The sequence below is a fragment of the Myxocyprinus asiaticus genome, chromosome 4, assembly GCF_019703515.2.
Source record: "Myxocyprinus asiaticus isolate MX2 ecotype Aquarium Trade chromosome 4, UBuf_Myxa_2, whole genome shotgun sequence".
NCBI lineage: Eukaryota > Metazoa > Chordata > Actinopteri > Cypriniformes > Catostomidae > Myxocyprinus > Myxocyprinus asiaticus.
Window position 1 is genome coordinate 10,990,438 of NC_059347.1, and position 18,558 is coordinate 11,008,995.

General features: G+C 34.1%; 1 protein-coding gene across 2 annotated transcripts in view; it reads right to left on the bottom strand.

Moving 5' to 3' along the window:
• The window catches only part of LOC127434036 (neuronal migration protein doublecortin-like), a 90,883-nt gene that overhangs the window by 55,342 nt on the left and 16,983 nt on the right, over positions 1 to 18,558 (bottom strand). For both annotated transcript variants that reach the window (XM_051686475.1, XM_051686481.1), the window contains exons 2-3: positions 16,493 to 16,924; positions 2,274 to 2,608 (exon numbers count right to left, since the gene is read on the bottom strand). In XM_051686475.1, coding sequence (XP_051542435.1) covers positions 2,274 to 2,608; positions 16,493 to 16,883 — 726 coding nt within the window. In that variant the 5' untranslated portion in view covers positions 16,884 to 16,924. The remainder of the gene's footprint in view (positions 1 to 2,273; positions 2,609 to 16,492; positions 16,925 to 18,558) is intronic.

Here is an 18,558-nt window from a genome sequence, read left to right on the forward strand (position 1 = left end):
ACAAATTGGCAAGTATTGATCCTTGCTCTTGAAGGACTAGGCTGTTTTTGGAGGCTCCTTATATACTATGATGCGACTGCCTCACCTCTTTAACATCTCCTTTTTCACATCACCTTGTTATTTCAACTCGTCAAATTGTTATTAGTCTTAAATTGCCCCGTCTCAACATTTTTGGAGTGTGTTGCAATCATCTGATTTGAAATTACTGTACATAAAAAATTTTAAAAAACAATGAAATTCACAAGGTAAAAGATCATATGTGTAGTTGTAGTGCTTTCAATATAGCAAAGGATGAATATAATTTACAAATCACTACTTTTTGTTTTTATTAGCATTTTTCATACTGTCCCAACTTTTTCAGAATTGGGGTTGTAGAATTAGAATAATCTATAGTGTGTCCAGAATTTTCAGTTTTGACCAATAATTTTGGCTCTTATCCTGCTGGGCATTGGGGAGTAAAAGTCTAAATATTTATCTTATCTGAACATTGCGGGTCTGAATTCTTTTCTCCGGCTCTTAAGAACTCATTAGGGAGCATTCATGGAGTTCTGCTTGATCGAGCAAATACAAAGGATACAAAGAAGGACAGAAAAGTACAGAGTGTGATAAAGGGGGGCTGGAGAACATGTTTGAATGAATGTTAATTATAAAAAGGTACAGTAGATGAGAGACTGACAAACAGAGCAAGGGTCAGTGAAAGAGAAAAGCAAGACAGAGGTTAACAGAGGAGGGTCAAATCCCTCCAGCTCTCCAGATGCCCACTGCTGCGGCTTTACTAATGTATTTTATCAAAGTTAAACAGACATAAAGGATTAAGATCCACACACAAACTGCACAAACACATTATTAGCAATATTCTCAATTCTAGTACAATTATCTCATTAACTGTGAAGTGTAATTATTAGTTATGAATTACTGTCTAATTTCTGATCCCTAAACTAAAGTGTTATCTTTTTTTAAACTTATGTGTTGAAAGCTACCATTTTTCTTCAGAAGACTTGGAATATAAAGTTGGATGGACTAGAGGTAGACCGATATATCGGTTTTACCGATTAATCAGTTCTGATAGTTCCTTTTTGGATAGCTTTTTTTTTCCCTTTGTGTTATGCTGTTCTATAGGAATGCTAGTTGGATCCTCCCTAGATTCATATTCTGCTAACATCTATTTATCAATCCTAAAAATTTCATTTGTTAATTTTGGGAGAGACTTTGAACAAGCTATACGCAATTTGCTTTAACTGCATGTTGAATAAAACAAATCGTACCAGCTTAACATGGTAAAGCTAGTTCTTTTAAAGTGGCAGTTGGTCCATGGGGGGTCCAACAGCCTTAACCAGATTGACCAACCAGGTCCACCAGCTGATGAGCCATCTAGACCAGCACAGACCATTTAAAAAACAATTAAAAACCATCAGAATATGTTTTTAGCTTAATTTTCCAGCAGGAGCTAGAAATGGGTATTTTGGTTACTGGCACTGCCAAGAAACATTCATTTTAGAAGACAGTGGAAAATAATTTACGGGAACCCAAATATAAAATAGAAGCGTTCAAGAACAATAATCAAATCCTGTCAAAGGCTGTGGTTTGCACTGTGAACCAAAAGCTTCCATTAGCATGAGAGTGAATGAACGGCTAGTTATATTTGGCCTGACAGACAAACGCCCTGGGGAAACATATTTGATTATTGAGGAGCATGCGTGTGTGTGTGTGTGTGTGTGTGTGTGTGTGTGTGTGTGTGTGTGCGTGCTGTATCGGTTTACTTATTTGGATAATGACTGACAGTTAATTTTGTAAAAATAAACAGAGAGAGAAAGAAAAAGAATGTGTTCACATATAGGTTGAACTAGGAATTTGGTTTCTGGTTCAAAAGAAAAGTTTTGGTTTTTGGTTGCATCATATGGTTAGCTGTTGCATACTTGCGGGATACTTTATGTGATTTGTTTAGCTTGCACTTAACACATTATTTGATGCAACTGCCAAAAATGAAAACATTTGACACAAAATTGGATTAAAAATACAAAATAGCTGTATTAAATAACTGTATTAAAACTTAACTGGATGACACTCCCTGAATTAAACATGCAAAGTATGACTGATCTCACATGACTACCTGTTTGAAATGTTTATCATAGCATACTGCAAACTGCTTCACCTACTACTTAAACAAATAGTATGAAGTATACAGTATCTACTGCGTAGTATGCAGTAAGCAGTTCACTAGTTTTCCATTCCGAACAGAGTGCACTCTCATACTTGTGCAGTTTCATCCCTACCTGTTTGCCGTCCAGCGTGTAGATCCTCTTCACTGCTCCGCTCTCTAGTTTGATGGCCTCTGTGATGTCAGTGAGCACTTGCTCGAAGGAGTGCGCCGTCTTCTTGTTGAGCAGCACACGGACGGCCTTCCTCGGCTTCACTCCGCTCCTCATCACTGTCACCAGCTTGGGTCGCACAAAGTCCTTGCTCTCCCTCGCCTCACTGGCGGTGCGGTTGGCCAGCATGTTCTTCTGGCTGGCTGACGCTTTCACGTTGACCGACCAGTTAGGGTTCACATTTTTGGTGTAGTCGACTTTTTTGTAGTAGTTCTCAGAGGCACACACGTAGCTCTCGCCTGGCGAGGTGGAAAAGACCAAGAAGAGAGAGAAAGGTTGAGTTTCGATGATTATTATTGCTTTTCAGTGTATCCCTGGACCTGGTTTCGACATGGTAGACCAACTTGGTCAAGCTGTTTAGAGCTGGTGGGCCACCTTGGACCAGCAACAAACCAGCTATGATGAATCTAAAAGCATGGACAAAAGCTCAAGTAAACCTCAAAATCATCTAGGGCCTATAACCTTGAAGATACAAACAGAATGATCCTCAAGCATAGTGGCAAAACATGTCCCACCAAAAGTGTCTTCCTGCATAGCTCCATAAGTCAGGTAGACAACAAATTTAAAATGTATATTTTAATACCACATTCAGTGTTTTCCACATTCAGGGTCTCTGATTTTGTGACTACACACATAACTTACAAAAACAGGTCATCACTGTATGTTTAATGTCTGATATGCTGAAGATAAAGAAGTCATTTCAGGGATCAGTAATTAGACAGTACTTAATGACTAACAATTGCACTTGTTAATGACTAGTTAAGGACTTGTTTGGCAGTATAAGGTATTTAATAGGTCTTTATTGGCTGAATCCTTATTCTTGCCTTATAGGCCCTATACATTTTCTTTCCTCACAAAAAATTATTTCCATTCATAACTGGTAAATTGGTATTAAGATACCAAATTACAACCTCAGCAGAGGCATTCAAAAGAGCTGAAAAGTAAACTCAACTTTAACACAATACAAAAGCGGAGACAGTAGTTATTCTAGATGTGGTTTAGTCTTTATAGTATAAATGGATCAGTAATTGAAACAAATGATTAATTCTAACAGGTTGTGTTATAAATATTTTTTTGCTATACTGCTCCATTTATAAACACTAAACATCTAGAATAACTACAGTACTGTCTCCACTTTTGTATAAAACAACACTGTGCTTTTCAGCTCATTTGAATGGCTATGTTGAAATACACATTCTATATATACAGTATTTTACACCTATAAGCTGTACATTCACACAGTGTACTGAGAACCTATAAAGAAAATACTAGCTATAAATATCTTTCGTTTTAGCTAATAAGTTCATTTTTAGGAAAAAAAAAAAAAAAACAAATGTAAAGGGGCTATAAGGCATGAATAAGAAATCAGCCAATAAAGGCCTCATAAATACCAAACAAGTCCATAACTAGTCACTTACAAGAGCAATTATTAATCATGAATTACTGTCTAACTTCTGATCCTTAAAATAAAGTGTTACCGAATAGTCTTACGCTTGAATCCAATTTTCCAATTGGATTTCCTTTTTTTTTATTTTTTTTAAACCCATTCAAAGTCATACAAAGCTGACAAAGTTGCCCCTTTGTTTTAGTGCTACATGAGTAGGTGGCCCTTCGAAGTTGTCTGGAACGCATTAAAGCTTACGCTACAAATGCAGTGTGACACCTCCAAATGTGGTTTGAGTAATCGGATTGCAATGCATCTCCAAGACACTCCCCACTGTGAGCTGTATTTAGCTTTTGTCCACTTGTCCACCCAAGACAGATGTTAATATCATGCATAAACATGGTCAGAGAAGAGTGAAATGAGAACTAGGAGACAAAGTAGAGCTCCTCCAGAGCCGCTAGTCCTGATCTATGCTACTTAACTTGCATGATGGATGCAGACAGGCCCATAATCAATAAACCACTGCCAAATCTAGAAATCATTCATATAAAACGAATTCTGGACCACATAAAATGGCTCACCATGACTTTGTATTAAGTTTGTATACTGTATGCATGTATACAGTAAGTGTGTGTACAGTAAAACATGGCCACACAAACTCAGCTGGGAGCCAGACGTCTGTTTCACGAGGTTGGGTTAAGGATGTCTCGAGGAGAATGCTATAGATCATTCTGATACATAGGGTTATAGGGTCACTTAGGTAAACCTGATGGTTTCTTGGTCCACTGCACAAGAGCAAACTTCTGCATATAACTCTTCTGCAGCCCTGGGATCTCAAAAACTCATCCAGGGAGAGAAAAATGTGTAAACGAGATAAGATGTTTAAGCTAAATAATTTAAATATTAAGTGATTAACATCACAGGATTACTTAGTTATTGAAAGTATGGTATTAATAAACTTGCAAATGAAACTGAGAAACACAGAAAAAAAGTTCTGTGATGGTATGATGGTATCATGATATCAGATGGTAATGCAGTCATTGATATGCATATCATATATTTACATATTACTTGTCCAAAATATCATGGTATTACCACAGTATAATGTCCAAACAACTAGAGGTTGACCGATAGTAGGTTTTGCCAATACCGATAACTAAGCTGATGGAAAAGACTGATAACTGATTCCTCGGCTGATAGTTTTTAAAATCGATTTATTGAATGTTAGAAATAAATTCTTACAGGGGTGGACTGGGAAGAGAAATCGGCCCGGGATTTTACATAGCAACTGGCCCAAAAGTTGTCTGCATATCGCTGCCCCCTTCGGCATATAGCGGCGCCATTTTGTGGCCCGTTCTGCATAACGCGACAGCTCATTTATCGTGGCCCATTCGGCCCATTTCGTAGCCGGCCAACCAGCCCGCCCGGTTCTCCTGATGGCCTGTCCGCCCCTGATCGGCCCCAAAGTGTGTCGGCCCACCAGGAAAATGCCCGGTATGCCACATTACCAGTCCAGCCCTGATTACAGACTCACCTACATGTGCATACTTATTCCAATGTGATTAGCTTCTGTGGTAGCTCACCTGATAATGTTGGACTTTAGACATGGAAGACAAGCCCAGTTCGAGCCCAGCCAAGTATGCAAGCTGACACAAGAGACAAAATTGTCATAGAAGCGACACGAAATTATGTGGATGCTTCAGAAAATGTGCTTTTCATGTCGCATTTGCTTTTAGAACACTATTGGTTAGGTTTAGGTTAAAGTTTTAGGTTAGGGAGGTACGCTTTACTAATCTAAATTGAATTAAAGAAATAAATAAGTAAAATCTTGTCTGATTACCACACCATTTCACTCGATTTTGGCGCCCCCCGTTGGACATTTCACTGGGAAACTGCAGCAAAACGTGTACTGAAGCCCGTAATTTCATTTTGCAAAAATGTTACCACGGTCACATAATGTTTATGAGATCAGCCTGCATTTTTTCCTTTTCCTGGCTGTAGATGAATCCAGAATCCCTAAACCTTCATTAAATGAGTCTGATCATAACACAAAACAAAGCTGAAAAAATACCCAAAAACCTTTAATTCCTACGACCCTCAGGTCTGCATGCACGTTACATGTTGCATGTGTGTGCAGTAGAAAACAGTACAGGTATTTGCATCTTAATAAGGACTGACTGCAAGTATGTTAGTGCCAATAACTCTAAAGTTCAATTAAAAGAGGCCCCACCCAATTAAATTTTTTTGCAAAAAGGGGGTATTGATAATTTATTTCCAGATTTAGTTGTTTGTTTATTTGCTCAGAAACCTGTTTTTATTATTATTACGGCATTGTCCACTGTATCAATGAAAGTGACAAAAAGGAAAATTGTAATATAATAAAAACTCATGTTGATGTTCATTTTTCATTGCTTGTTTTCATCTCATTTCAGATCATTTCATATCATTCTACACTGCATTCTTGATTGACCACTAATGACCCACCCACATTTCCACTCATTCAATATCTCTCCTACACTCCTCCTCATCCCTCCATCTCTTCTTCCATCCATCATATGGAGTCTCATTCCAGCAGCTTCTCTAGATCCTAAAGCTTCTCTTAAACGCCATCAATCATGTCCAGGCTTTGGGGGTGGATAAGAAAGGCAAACCCTTATCTTTTGCTAGTGTAGTAGCCGGAAACACACACACACACACACACACACACACACATGTGCACAGAGACATGCACAAACACACAGTCAGGAAGGACATCCATCATTTGAGGGCAGTAGCATAACCGCAATACTTGTACAGAGATAATGAAGCGTGGGATACTATTAATAAAAGAGCTTTGCAGTCAGTTGGGTGCAATTTTCCGTGCACTGTATAAGCACCCATGCAACTGACTAAAAGTAGCTTTGCAACTAACTTAACCGCATTTTTCAATAGCTTGAAAGTACATTCCTGAATCTAAGTCTAAGCTGTTTTGCTGGTCTTGGCTGGTTTAAACTGGTCTCCCAGCCTTACTAGTTGAAAAGTGCTCAACACTCAAAAGCCTGACCAGGCTGGGAGACCAACTAAGACCAGCAAACCATCTTAGGATGGTTGAAGCTGGTTTTTAACACAGTAGCTTTTCCAGTAACTAGCTACTTTTTCCAGAGAGAAGTGGTCAGATGCCATTTTGGTCACATTGTATAGCATCCACAGCTCTATAGTTAAGCAAACTGAGGTCATAACTAAACATGCTCTCCTAAAATGTCCACAATCCCTTTCTCATTAGAGGCATTAGTTTGTTTGGATAGTTCATTTAAATGAACAGTACATACAATATATATATATATATATATATATATATATATATATATATATATATATATATATATATATATATATATATATATATATATATAAAGAAAGTACACCCTCCTTGAATTCTATGCTTTTACATATCAGGACATAATAAAAATCATCTGGTCCTTAGCAGGTCTTAAAATTAGGTAAATACAACCTCAGATGAACAACAACACATGACATATTACACCGTGTCATGATTTATTTAACAAAAATAAAGCCAAAATGGAGACACCATGTGTGGAAAATCTAAGTACACCCTTACTGCTTCCATAGGAATTAAGAGGCTAAGTAGTAGCCAGGTGCTGCTAATCAAATACCCTTGATTAACTGATCATCAGCAAGTGTGACCACCTCTATAAAAGCTGAAGTTTTAGCAGTTTGCTGGTCTGGAGCATTCAGGTGTGTGTTAACACAATGCCAATGAGGTCAGACATCAGCAATGATCTTCGAGAAGCAATTGTTGCTGCCCATCAATCTGGGAAGGGTTATAAGGCAATTTCCAAACAACTTAAAGTCCATCATTCTACAGTGAGAAAGATTATTCACAAGTGGAAAACATTCAAGACAGTTGCCAATCTTCCCAGGAGTGGACGTCCCAGAAAATTCACCCCAAGGTCAGACCGTGCAATGCTCAGAGAAATTGCAAAAAAAAACAAGAGTTACCTCTCAGACTACAGGCCTCAGTTAGCATGTTAAATGTTAAAGTTCATGACAAAACAATTAGAAAAAGACTGAACAAGTATGGCTTGTTTGGAAGGGTTGCCAGGAGAAAGCCTCTTCTCTCTAAAAAGAACATGGCAGCACAGCTTAGGTTTGCAAAGTTGCATCTGAACAAACCACAAGACTTCTGGAACAATATCCTTTGGACAAACGAGACCAAATTGGAGATGTTTGGCCATAATGCACAGTGCCACATTTGGCAAAAAGCAAACACCACATATTAGCACAAACACCTCATACCAACTGTCAAGCACGGTGGTGGAGGGGTGATGATTTGGGCTTGTTTTGCAGCCACAGAACCTGGGTACCTTGCAGTCATTGAGTTGACCATGAACTCCTCTGTATACCAAAGTATTCTAGAGTCAAATGTGAGGCCATCTGTCTGACAGCTAAAGCTTGGCCAAAATTGGGTCATGCAACAGGACAATGATCCCAAGCACACCAGCAAATCTACAACAGAATAGCTGAAAATAAAAGAATCAAGGTGTTGCAGTGGCCCAGTCAAAGTCCAGACCTCAACCCGATTGAAATGCTGTGGCGGGACCTTAAAAGAGCTGTGCATAAACAAATGCCCACAAACCTCAATGAACTGAAGCAACATTGTAAAGAAGAGTGGGCCAAAATTCCTCCAAAACAATGTGAGAGACTGATAAAGTCATACAGAAAATGATTACTTGAAGTTATTGCTGCTAAAGGTGGTTCTACAAGCTATTGAATCATAAGGTGTACTTAGTTTTTCACACATAGCTTTTCCATTTTGGCTTTATTTTTGTTAAATAAATCATGACACGGTGTAATATGTCATGTGTTGTTGTTCATCTGAGGTTGTATTTACCTAATTTTAAGACCTGCTAAGGACCAGATGATTTTTATTATGTCCTGATACGTAAAACCATAGAATTCAAGGAGGGTGTACTTTCTTTTTCCCATGACTGTATATATTAGGGGTGTAACGATACATGTATTTGTCCTGAACCGTCATGGTACTGATATCACGGTTCAGTGCATGCAGTCAGATGAAGAAGGAGGCACGCGCAGTAATGCAACGCTTTTTGTATATATGTATATATATATATATATATATATATATATACACACACTCTTAAATATTTTTATCGTAAAAAAACTGTAAAGAACTGGCAACAGGGTTGCCAGCATGTTACTGTAAAATTAACGGTGTCTTGCTGTTGCTGAAATTAACAGCTAGATACTGTTTTTACAGCTACAGTATACAACTGTAATTTAGCAGCATATAGCTGTCAAATTACATACTATCTACTGTTGTTGAAATGAACAGCTATGTTCCCAGCATGCACTGCGGCATGAAAAAATTTCTTCGATTTTTTTACTATTTACTGGTTTATTTTGACATTGTTTTTGTTGTAGTCTAAGTTACTTGGATTTTAATGTTTAGCTCTTACTCATTTACGTAAAAGTATGTTTGTTAATTGTTACCACTGTTGCATTTTGTATGCCGAGAGTTGATATCTGTGTGTCTTGATAACAACTCGAGTTATGCTGTAAGTTCATCAAAAACATCAAACACTCAATTTGCTGATATCATTTTGCTGAAATATCTTTTTTTTATGTTTTTATGTGTAATGCATCACTATTGCCACATATAGTGCCATTTGCAGTGCAACAACTTGTCTTTTACTTAAACGTAAATTGGTAAAAATATAAGTTTCAAAATGTCACTATAGCTTTCACCAAGATGATATCATGATTTCAAATGTTCATTTTCCCCTAATGCCTTGCACAGAACAGCTATTTACCGTAAAACTAGTCACTTCGTGGTGAGCCTGCTCTTGATCTCCCAGAATACAACATTTTTAACAGCAAAATACTGTATTTAAGAATCACAGTAGATTGCTGTAGGAATTTGGCCGTAAATTTACAGCAATTTTTTACTATATATACTGTATATATATACTGTATGTATATTTAGATATCATATATATATATATATATATATATATATATATATATATATATATATATATATATATATATATATTCGCCCCCTTAAATTGCTGCAATGTAGTTCATTTTTATTAGTAGCTTGTAGTGTAGCTAACTACTTTTTCAAAAGAGTAGCTTGACTAACTACTGTACCTTATATTATGAGTAGCTTATAGCTTTACAAGCTACAGTTTCAAAGTAGCTTCCCCAACACTGATCAGCACCACACCTAGGTGCATGTTTAAATACATATAGAATACACATACACACATATACACTGGTTACCTCTGAACGGTGGAACAGAGAAAGATGGGGACACAAACAGAGGTGGAGGGAAAGAGAAACAAATAGAGAGTTAAAACTAAAGAAAGAAAATCCAAATAGAGGGGAGTGTGAGTGCATTATCATTATTGTGTCTAGAGGAAGTCACTTAATTTCAGGTTGCTCCTGCGAGATTGTCTCAGCCATCATAGTACCAGAAATTGCTTTGGGTAAAAAAAAATTTTTACAGCTTCTGCTTGAACACACACATTCTGCTTGAATTTGAGAGGAGGAGGAGATAAAAGCTTTACGATCTTTTGACAAAGGCAATAATCATCTAGATATTATACATGTGAGAGTGTGTTAATATGCACTAAGAAATGTATTTAATTTGTAAAAGCACTTACTAAACAATCATGAATGTGGAAACTAGGGTGTGTGTGTGTGTGTGTGTGTGTGTGTGTGTGTGTGTGTTTGTGTGTGTGTCTGTAAGGAGTATATGCTGTTAAATGGAGAGGAGGTGCAGTTGACATGCAGATGTATCCACACAGCAGCAGATCAACAGAATATCTGAGCTACAGACACACACTCTGGCTTTGTGGTTAAGTGAGGGTGTGCTACAGATTTGGATCATATGCCTGCGGGCTTCCTTCACCTGTCTGCTTCCAGCTACATTCATCTCTTCCATTCAGCATTCACTGACAAGGCAGATTTGCCCTGTAATAGATTCTGTCTAACAAGATGAAAACACTTGCTACGTCCAATCGCTAAAATAGTTTGTTTCACTGAAATTCACAGCATTGTAAACATTTCTATGCAGAAGAAACACTATATCTGTATTATATAAATTCTATATTCTGTATAGTTTACAATCTTTACATTATCTATTTAAAGGTAGGGATGCCCTGATCTAGAAATGTTGACAGATACTAATAGCTGAAAACTGTTTATACATGATGATTGATATTATACAGCTATATTATTTTGCATGTTTTTAATGCCTACAGTTCAAATTGGGAAAAATAAGTAAAATTATCCTCATTTATCAAAATTATCAGTTTACTTTGCAATAACGATTATTTTCATAAGCATATTATCTGCTTATTACATTGAAATATTGGCATATTGATATATTTTATTAAGCAAGAAGAACCACAAAGTGATACAAGCACAGCTGCATGGGACAATAGCTAAAATAAAATATTTGACCACAGAGTGCTGTGATTGACCTATCACAATCAAGTACTCCAGAGAGCCATGTAATAAGCCCTGATTTGATCTCCTTCCAACATCGACCAAATCAAATTTATAACAACGAATTAACACAGGCCAATACTGATATACTGTGTATCTCTAGTTAACGTACAAACGTTGTTTCCCCATGTGGACCATCTGTGCAGGAGGAGTACACTAGCATTGACTCCATATGGCTCCATGTACATTAATTCATCTTAGTGTAGGGATTAAGGTAATCACAGGTTAAACACACTGTATGACTACTAAACCCTCTGACATTTGGTCTGTGTCTCTGATTAGTTAGCAAGGGTGATAGATCAGTTGAATACTAGAAGAGGTGTGTGAAAACACTGCTGAGGTTTTAGAGTCACAAAAGTTAAATTATTAAAATTGCTACAAGTCTGATCACTTTCGAAACAGCACTGTTCACAACTACTTCACTTTGTGTGCCATCAGTACACATTAGTGCTAAGACATTTCTACACTTGCATTCTTTGAGATTCGCTCTAAATGAACATCTGGGTTTGTACAGACACATGATTACACAGTGTGTTAAAAACTAAGAGTTAGCCTTCTTAAATATTTCATATTTAGTATCTGTCCAATCCTGTCTTCAGAGATGTGTTAGACGTGTGTGTGTGTGAATGTACGGGATTAGAAGTTGGTATCACACGTAAATGGGCAGATTACAGTTGGCATGGTGACCAGACAGCAAATTTGGCAGCATACTACATCCAGACTGACCAATTGGCTCTTAAAGCTTATCGCAGGTGGCCAGTGAGTGTATTATCAACAACTGGTTCTAACACTCTCGTCCAGACTTAATCAATAATACTGAAATTGCAATAATAATATAATTTGCAATATACTGTGTGTGTGTGTGTGTGTGTGTGTGTGTGTGTGTGTGTATATATATATATATATAGTCACATGGGGAAGTTGTCACAGGGTCTGTATCTCAGTAACTATAAGGTTTTGAAGCAAAAGTCCAATAACACAAATACATTGTACATTACCTTTAACATTTTGATTGTTTCATATTTGTTTTATTGTTCAAATATTTCTTAAAAGCCTATAAAAGGCTGTTTAATGGCAGGTTCCATTGTGCCAACTTGCCCCTTATAGTGTGACAGCATGCCTGAATTGTTATAAATCTATATATAATATAGTTGTAATTAAATATAAACACTACTGGTCAAAAGTTTTGAAACACTCTATTATAATTGTTTTTTTAATTATTATTATTATTATTATTATTTTTTTTTCACATTTTAGAATAATAGTAAAGTCATCAAAACTAAGGAATAATATAAATGGAACTATGGGAATTATGTTGTGACTAAACAAATTCCAAAATAAATCAAAATATTTTAGCATCTTCAAAGTAGTCACCCTTTGCCTAGAATTTGCAGACATGTACTCTTGACATTTTCTCAACCAACTTCTTGAGGTATCACGCTGGGATGATTTTTAAACAGTATTGAAGGAGTTCTCATCTATGTTGGGCACTTATTGGCTGCTTTTCTTTATTATTTGGTCCGAGTCATCAATTAATATATATATATATGTATATATATATATATATATATATATATATATATATATATATATATATATATATATATATATATATATTTTAATTCTATTTTATAATGAAATAAATTAATATGGTGGCACAAGTATATTTTTGTCTACATAAATAATTTCAAACATTTAAGCATACGCCTTCAGATCAAAAGATTTTTAAGATCATGAGAAACATTTCAGTCAAGTGTTTCAAAACTTTTGACTGGTAGTGTAGTTGTACATCTGAATATATAGTTATAAATCCTGAATATATAGTTGTACATCTGAATATATAGTTATAAATCCTGAATATATAGTTGTAAATCTGAATATATATTTATAAATCCTGAATATATAGTTGTAAATCTGAATATATTGTTACAAATCTTGAATATATAGTTGTAAATCTCAATATATTGTTACAAATCTTGAATATATAGTTGTAAATCTGAACATACAGTTATAAATCCTGAATATATAGTTGTAAATCTGAATTTATATTTGTATATCTGAACATACAGTTGTAAATCCTGAATATATAGTTGTAAATCTGAATTTATATTTATAAATCCTGAATATATAGTTGTAAATCTGAACATACAGTTATAAATCCTGAATATATAGTTGTAAATCTGAATTTATATTTATAAATCCTGAATATATAGTTGTAAATCTGAATTTATATTTATAAATCCTGAATATATAGTTGTAAATCTGAATTTATATTTATAAATCCTGAATATATAGTTGTAAATCTGAATATATAGTTGTAAATCTGAATTTATATTTATAAATCCTGAATATATAGTTGTAAATCTGAACATACAGTTATAAATCCTGAATATATAGTTGTAAATCTGAATTTATATTTATAAATCCTGAATATATAGTTGTAAATCTGAATTTATATTTACAAATCCTGAATATATAGTTGTAAATCTGAATTTATATTTATAAATCCTGAATATATAGTTGTAAATCTGAATATATAGTTGTAAATCTGAATATATAGTTGTAAATCAGAATTTATATTTATAAATCCTGAATATATAGTTGTAAATCTGAATTTATATTTATAAATCCTGAATATATAGTTGTAAATCTGAATATATAGTTGTAAATCTGAATATATAGTTACAAATCTTGAATATATAGTTGTAAATCTCAATATATTGTTACAAATCTTGAATATATAGTTGTAAATCTGAATATATATTTATAAATCCTGAATATATAGTTGTAAATCTGAATATATTGTTACAAATCTTGAATATATAGTTGTAAATCTGAACATACAGTTATAAATCCTGAATATATAGTTGTAAATCTGAATTTATATTTATAAATCCTGAATATATAGTTGTAAATCTGAATTTATATTTATAAATCCTGAATATATAGTTGTAAATCTGAATATATTGTTACAAATCTTGAATATATAGTTGTAAATCTGAATTTATATTTATAAATCCGGAATATATAGTTGTAAATCTGAACATACAGTTATAAATCCTGAATATATAGTTGTAAATCTGAATATATTGTTACAAATCTTGAATATATAGTTGTAAATCTGAACATACAGTTATAAATCCTGAATATATAGTTGTAAATCTGAATATATAGTTGTAAATCTGAATATATAGTTACAAATCTTGAATATATAGTTGTAAATCTGAATATATAGTTGTAAATCTCAATATATTGTTACAAATCTTGAATATATAGTTGTAAATCTGAATATATATTTATAAATCCTGAATATATAGTTGTAAATCTGAATATATTGTTACAAATCTTGAATATATAGTTGTAAATCTGAACATACAGTTGTAAATCTAAATATATAGTTGTAAATCTGAATATATATTTATAAATCCTGAATATATAGTTGTAAATCTGAATATATTGTTACAAATCTTGAATATATAGTTGTAAATCTGAATTTATATTTATAAATCCTGAATATATAGTTGTAAATCTGAACATACAGTTATAAATCCTGAATATATATTTGTAAATCTGAATATATTGTAACAAATCTTGAATATATAGTTGTAAATCTGAACATACAGTTATAAATCCTGAATATATAGTTGTAAATCTGAATATATTGTTACAAATCTTGAATATATAGTTGTAAATCTGAACATACAGTTATAAATCCTGAATATATAGTTGTAAATCTGAACATACAGTTGTAAATCTAAATATATAGTTGTAAGTCTGAATATATATTTATAAATCCTGAATATATATTTGTAAATCTGAATATATTGTTACAAATCTTGAATATATAGTTGTAAATCTGAACATACAGTTATAAATCCTGAATATATAGTTGTAAATCTGAACATACAGTTATAAATCCTGAATATATAGTTGTAAATCTGAACATACAGTTATAAATCCTGAATATATAGTTGTAAATCTGAATTTATATTTATAAATCCTGAATATATAGTTGTAAATCTGAATATATATTTATAAATCCTGAATATATAGTTGTAAATCTGAATATATAGTTGTAAATCTGAATATATTGTTACAAATCTTGAATATATAGTTGTAAATCTGAATATATATTTATAAATCCTGAATATATAGATGTAAATCTGAATAGTTATAAATCCTGAATATATCTTTGTAAATCTGAATATGTATTTATAAATCTTGAATATATAGTTATAAATCCTGAATATATATTTGTAAATCTGAATATATAGTTTTAAATCCTGAATATATAGTTGTAAATCTGAACATACAGCTATAAATCCTGAATATGTAGTTGTAAATCTGAATATATATTTATAAATCCTGAATATATAGTTGTAAATCTCAATATATTGTTATACATTTTGAATATATAGTTGTAACTCCTGAATATATACATAGTTGTAAATCTGAACATGCAGCTATAAATCCTGAATATATAGTTGTAAATCTGAATATACTGTTATAACTCCTGAATATATATTTATAAATCCTGAATATATACATAGTTGTAAATCTGAACATACAGCTATAAATCCTGAATATATATTTGTAAATCTGAACACACAGCTATAAATCTTGAATATATAGTTGTAAATCTGAATATATAGTTGTAAATCTGAATATATAGTTATAAATCCTGAATATATAGTTGTAAATCTGAATATATATTTATAAATCTTGAATATATAGTTGTAAATCTGAACATACAGTTATAAATCCTGAATATATAGTTGTAAATCTGAACATACTGTTATAACTCCTGAATATATACTTGTAAATCTGAATAGTTATAAATCCTGAATATAGGTATATTTGTAAATCTGAATATACTTTTATAACTCCTGAATATATAGTTGTAAATCTGAATATACTGTATAGTTATAAATCCTAAATATTTAGTTGTCAATCTAATAATATAGTTATAAATCCTGAAATTATTGTTGTAAATCTGAATATATAGTTATAAATCCTGAATATATATTTGAAAATCTGACAATATATTTATAAATCCTGAATTTGAAGTTAATCCTGAATAGGAGAAAATCTCATTTGTTAAACTTTTTTCCTATAACCACAGTACTCACTTGTCCATTTCAACAGTTCATTCACCAGCATCAATTCTTGATGCTCAACAGAAACCTCATTGTACATTAACTCTCACCTTCCTCCAGCTCATCCAGTGTGCTGATCTTTTGTGATCCATCGATGGTGAAGATGTATCTGACCCCTTGTGGCAGGTTGATGTGGTCAGACAGTGAGCGTGTCAGATCAGCCAGCAGAGCGTCAAACGTGCGGAAACGGTCGTTGGCAACTGCGTACACGATGCCCTTGAAGTAGCGGTCACCATTGCGGTAGAAGCGCACCTTCTTGGCCTTCTTCTCATTGGTCAGGGCCTGGAGGGTGCGTGTCCTATAGAAACTGCAGTGGGCACTGTGGGTGGGACTTGGGAGGCCGTTGGCCCGTCCACCCCGAGGGGTCCGAGATGTCTTGTCCCGCTCATCAAAATGGCCGAAATCCAGCTCCATGGCAACAGTTTCAGATGGGGTGTCCATATTGGTGGTGAAGAGAGGTCTTGTAGTGAGGAATTATGGGTCTGTGCAGAGTAAGAAACTTGAATTACTTGACAGGAACTGAGTAGTAGGAAAATTTTAACTGATTCAATTTTATGTTGTTTTATGTATACCTCTAAAGATGGCATGAAATCAAAACTGGAGTTTGGTGGCTTTTATTCCATGTGCATTAGCTTTGAGCTCATTTATGTGCTAGTGTTGCTCATTTATATTGGCTATTTAATAAAGAAAAGGGACGAGCCCTCCAGTATGTTTCACCTGAACATTTGTATCATGAACACGTCAGGTTTGTAACTGCAGAAGGCAAGGTTTTTAGTGAATATTGACATACATTTCTGTCTGTTTCTCACAAAAACTGCCGTATGGCTTCAGAAGACTTGGACTTTTGTAAACAAGTCCTATATAGACTATATTCATGGCACTTTTTGGTTATAATTTTTTTATTATTTGTTTGACAGCCACTGGTGACTATCTACTTTTATTGTGTGGAAAAGAACAGCTTTGATAATCTACAAGATATCTACTTATCTTATGACATTTTTTATTTATTTATTTATGTTGAGAGAGAGAGAGAGAGAGAGAGAGAGAGAGAGAGAGAGAGAGAGAAAGAGTGACATAAGGATGAGATGATGAATTTTCATTTTTGTTTAACAAACTATCCCTTTAAGAAGTCTCATTCAACGATGATCAAGCTCTCTGCAACATATATTGAAAAATATTTGAACATTTAAGTGTTGTGTACTGTATTAAGGCCTGTTTTTGTTTGATATTTTTTGATTGAAAGCACATCATCTCATCTCATCACTTTGAGATGTATATATCACATGAGACAGCTTACAGCAGATGCACACATATACATATAAGCAAGCAACTGCATTAAAAATGTACTTTGTTGACAGCATCTTCCAGTTTTACTGAAAACGAATATTTTAAAACACAAAATCCCCCATTTTCATTTTACCCATTCTACCCCTAATGTCACCTAGTTACTACACATTTAGGCATGATCTCTGAGAAACACACACTCTACAGTCTGTTTATACCTGCTCATTGAAACACACACTCCATGGTGAATTGCTCTACATACACCAAACCCACACACATTTGAATGTCACTCATAAGCTGTTATTAAATATCTCCTGTGAATACACTGGTTTCACAGAAGAAGCCCAAATAAAAAGAAACTGCAGGTGTATATGGTCACAGTTACACTAATTACCAGGTAAATGGAAAAATACAGTAGAGATACACACAAGTATATACATATTTATACATGCTAGCATTATATTCCACATCTACTGTGCAGGTCTGAATTGTTCCTCTCTAGCTAGTGTCCATGGCAACAGCTACACACACTCGCCATGCTCTCTAAAAGGACACACCGGTGAATCATGAAAACTACACATCAGCAACAAATCACAGTGGCTGTCAATGTAGAATGCAGGCGATTTACAACCCTAATCTATTGGATGTCATGAGTGGTGGTGGCATAGTGGGCTAAAGCACATAACTGGTAATCAGAAAGTTGCTGGTTTGATCCCCACAGCCACCACCATTGTGTCCTTGAGCAAGGCACTTAACTCCAGGTTGCTCCAGGGGTATTGTCCTTGTAATAAGTACACTGTAAGTCGCTTTGGATAAAAGTGTCTGCCAAATG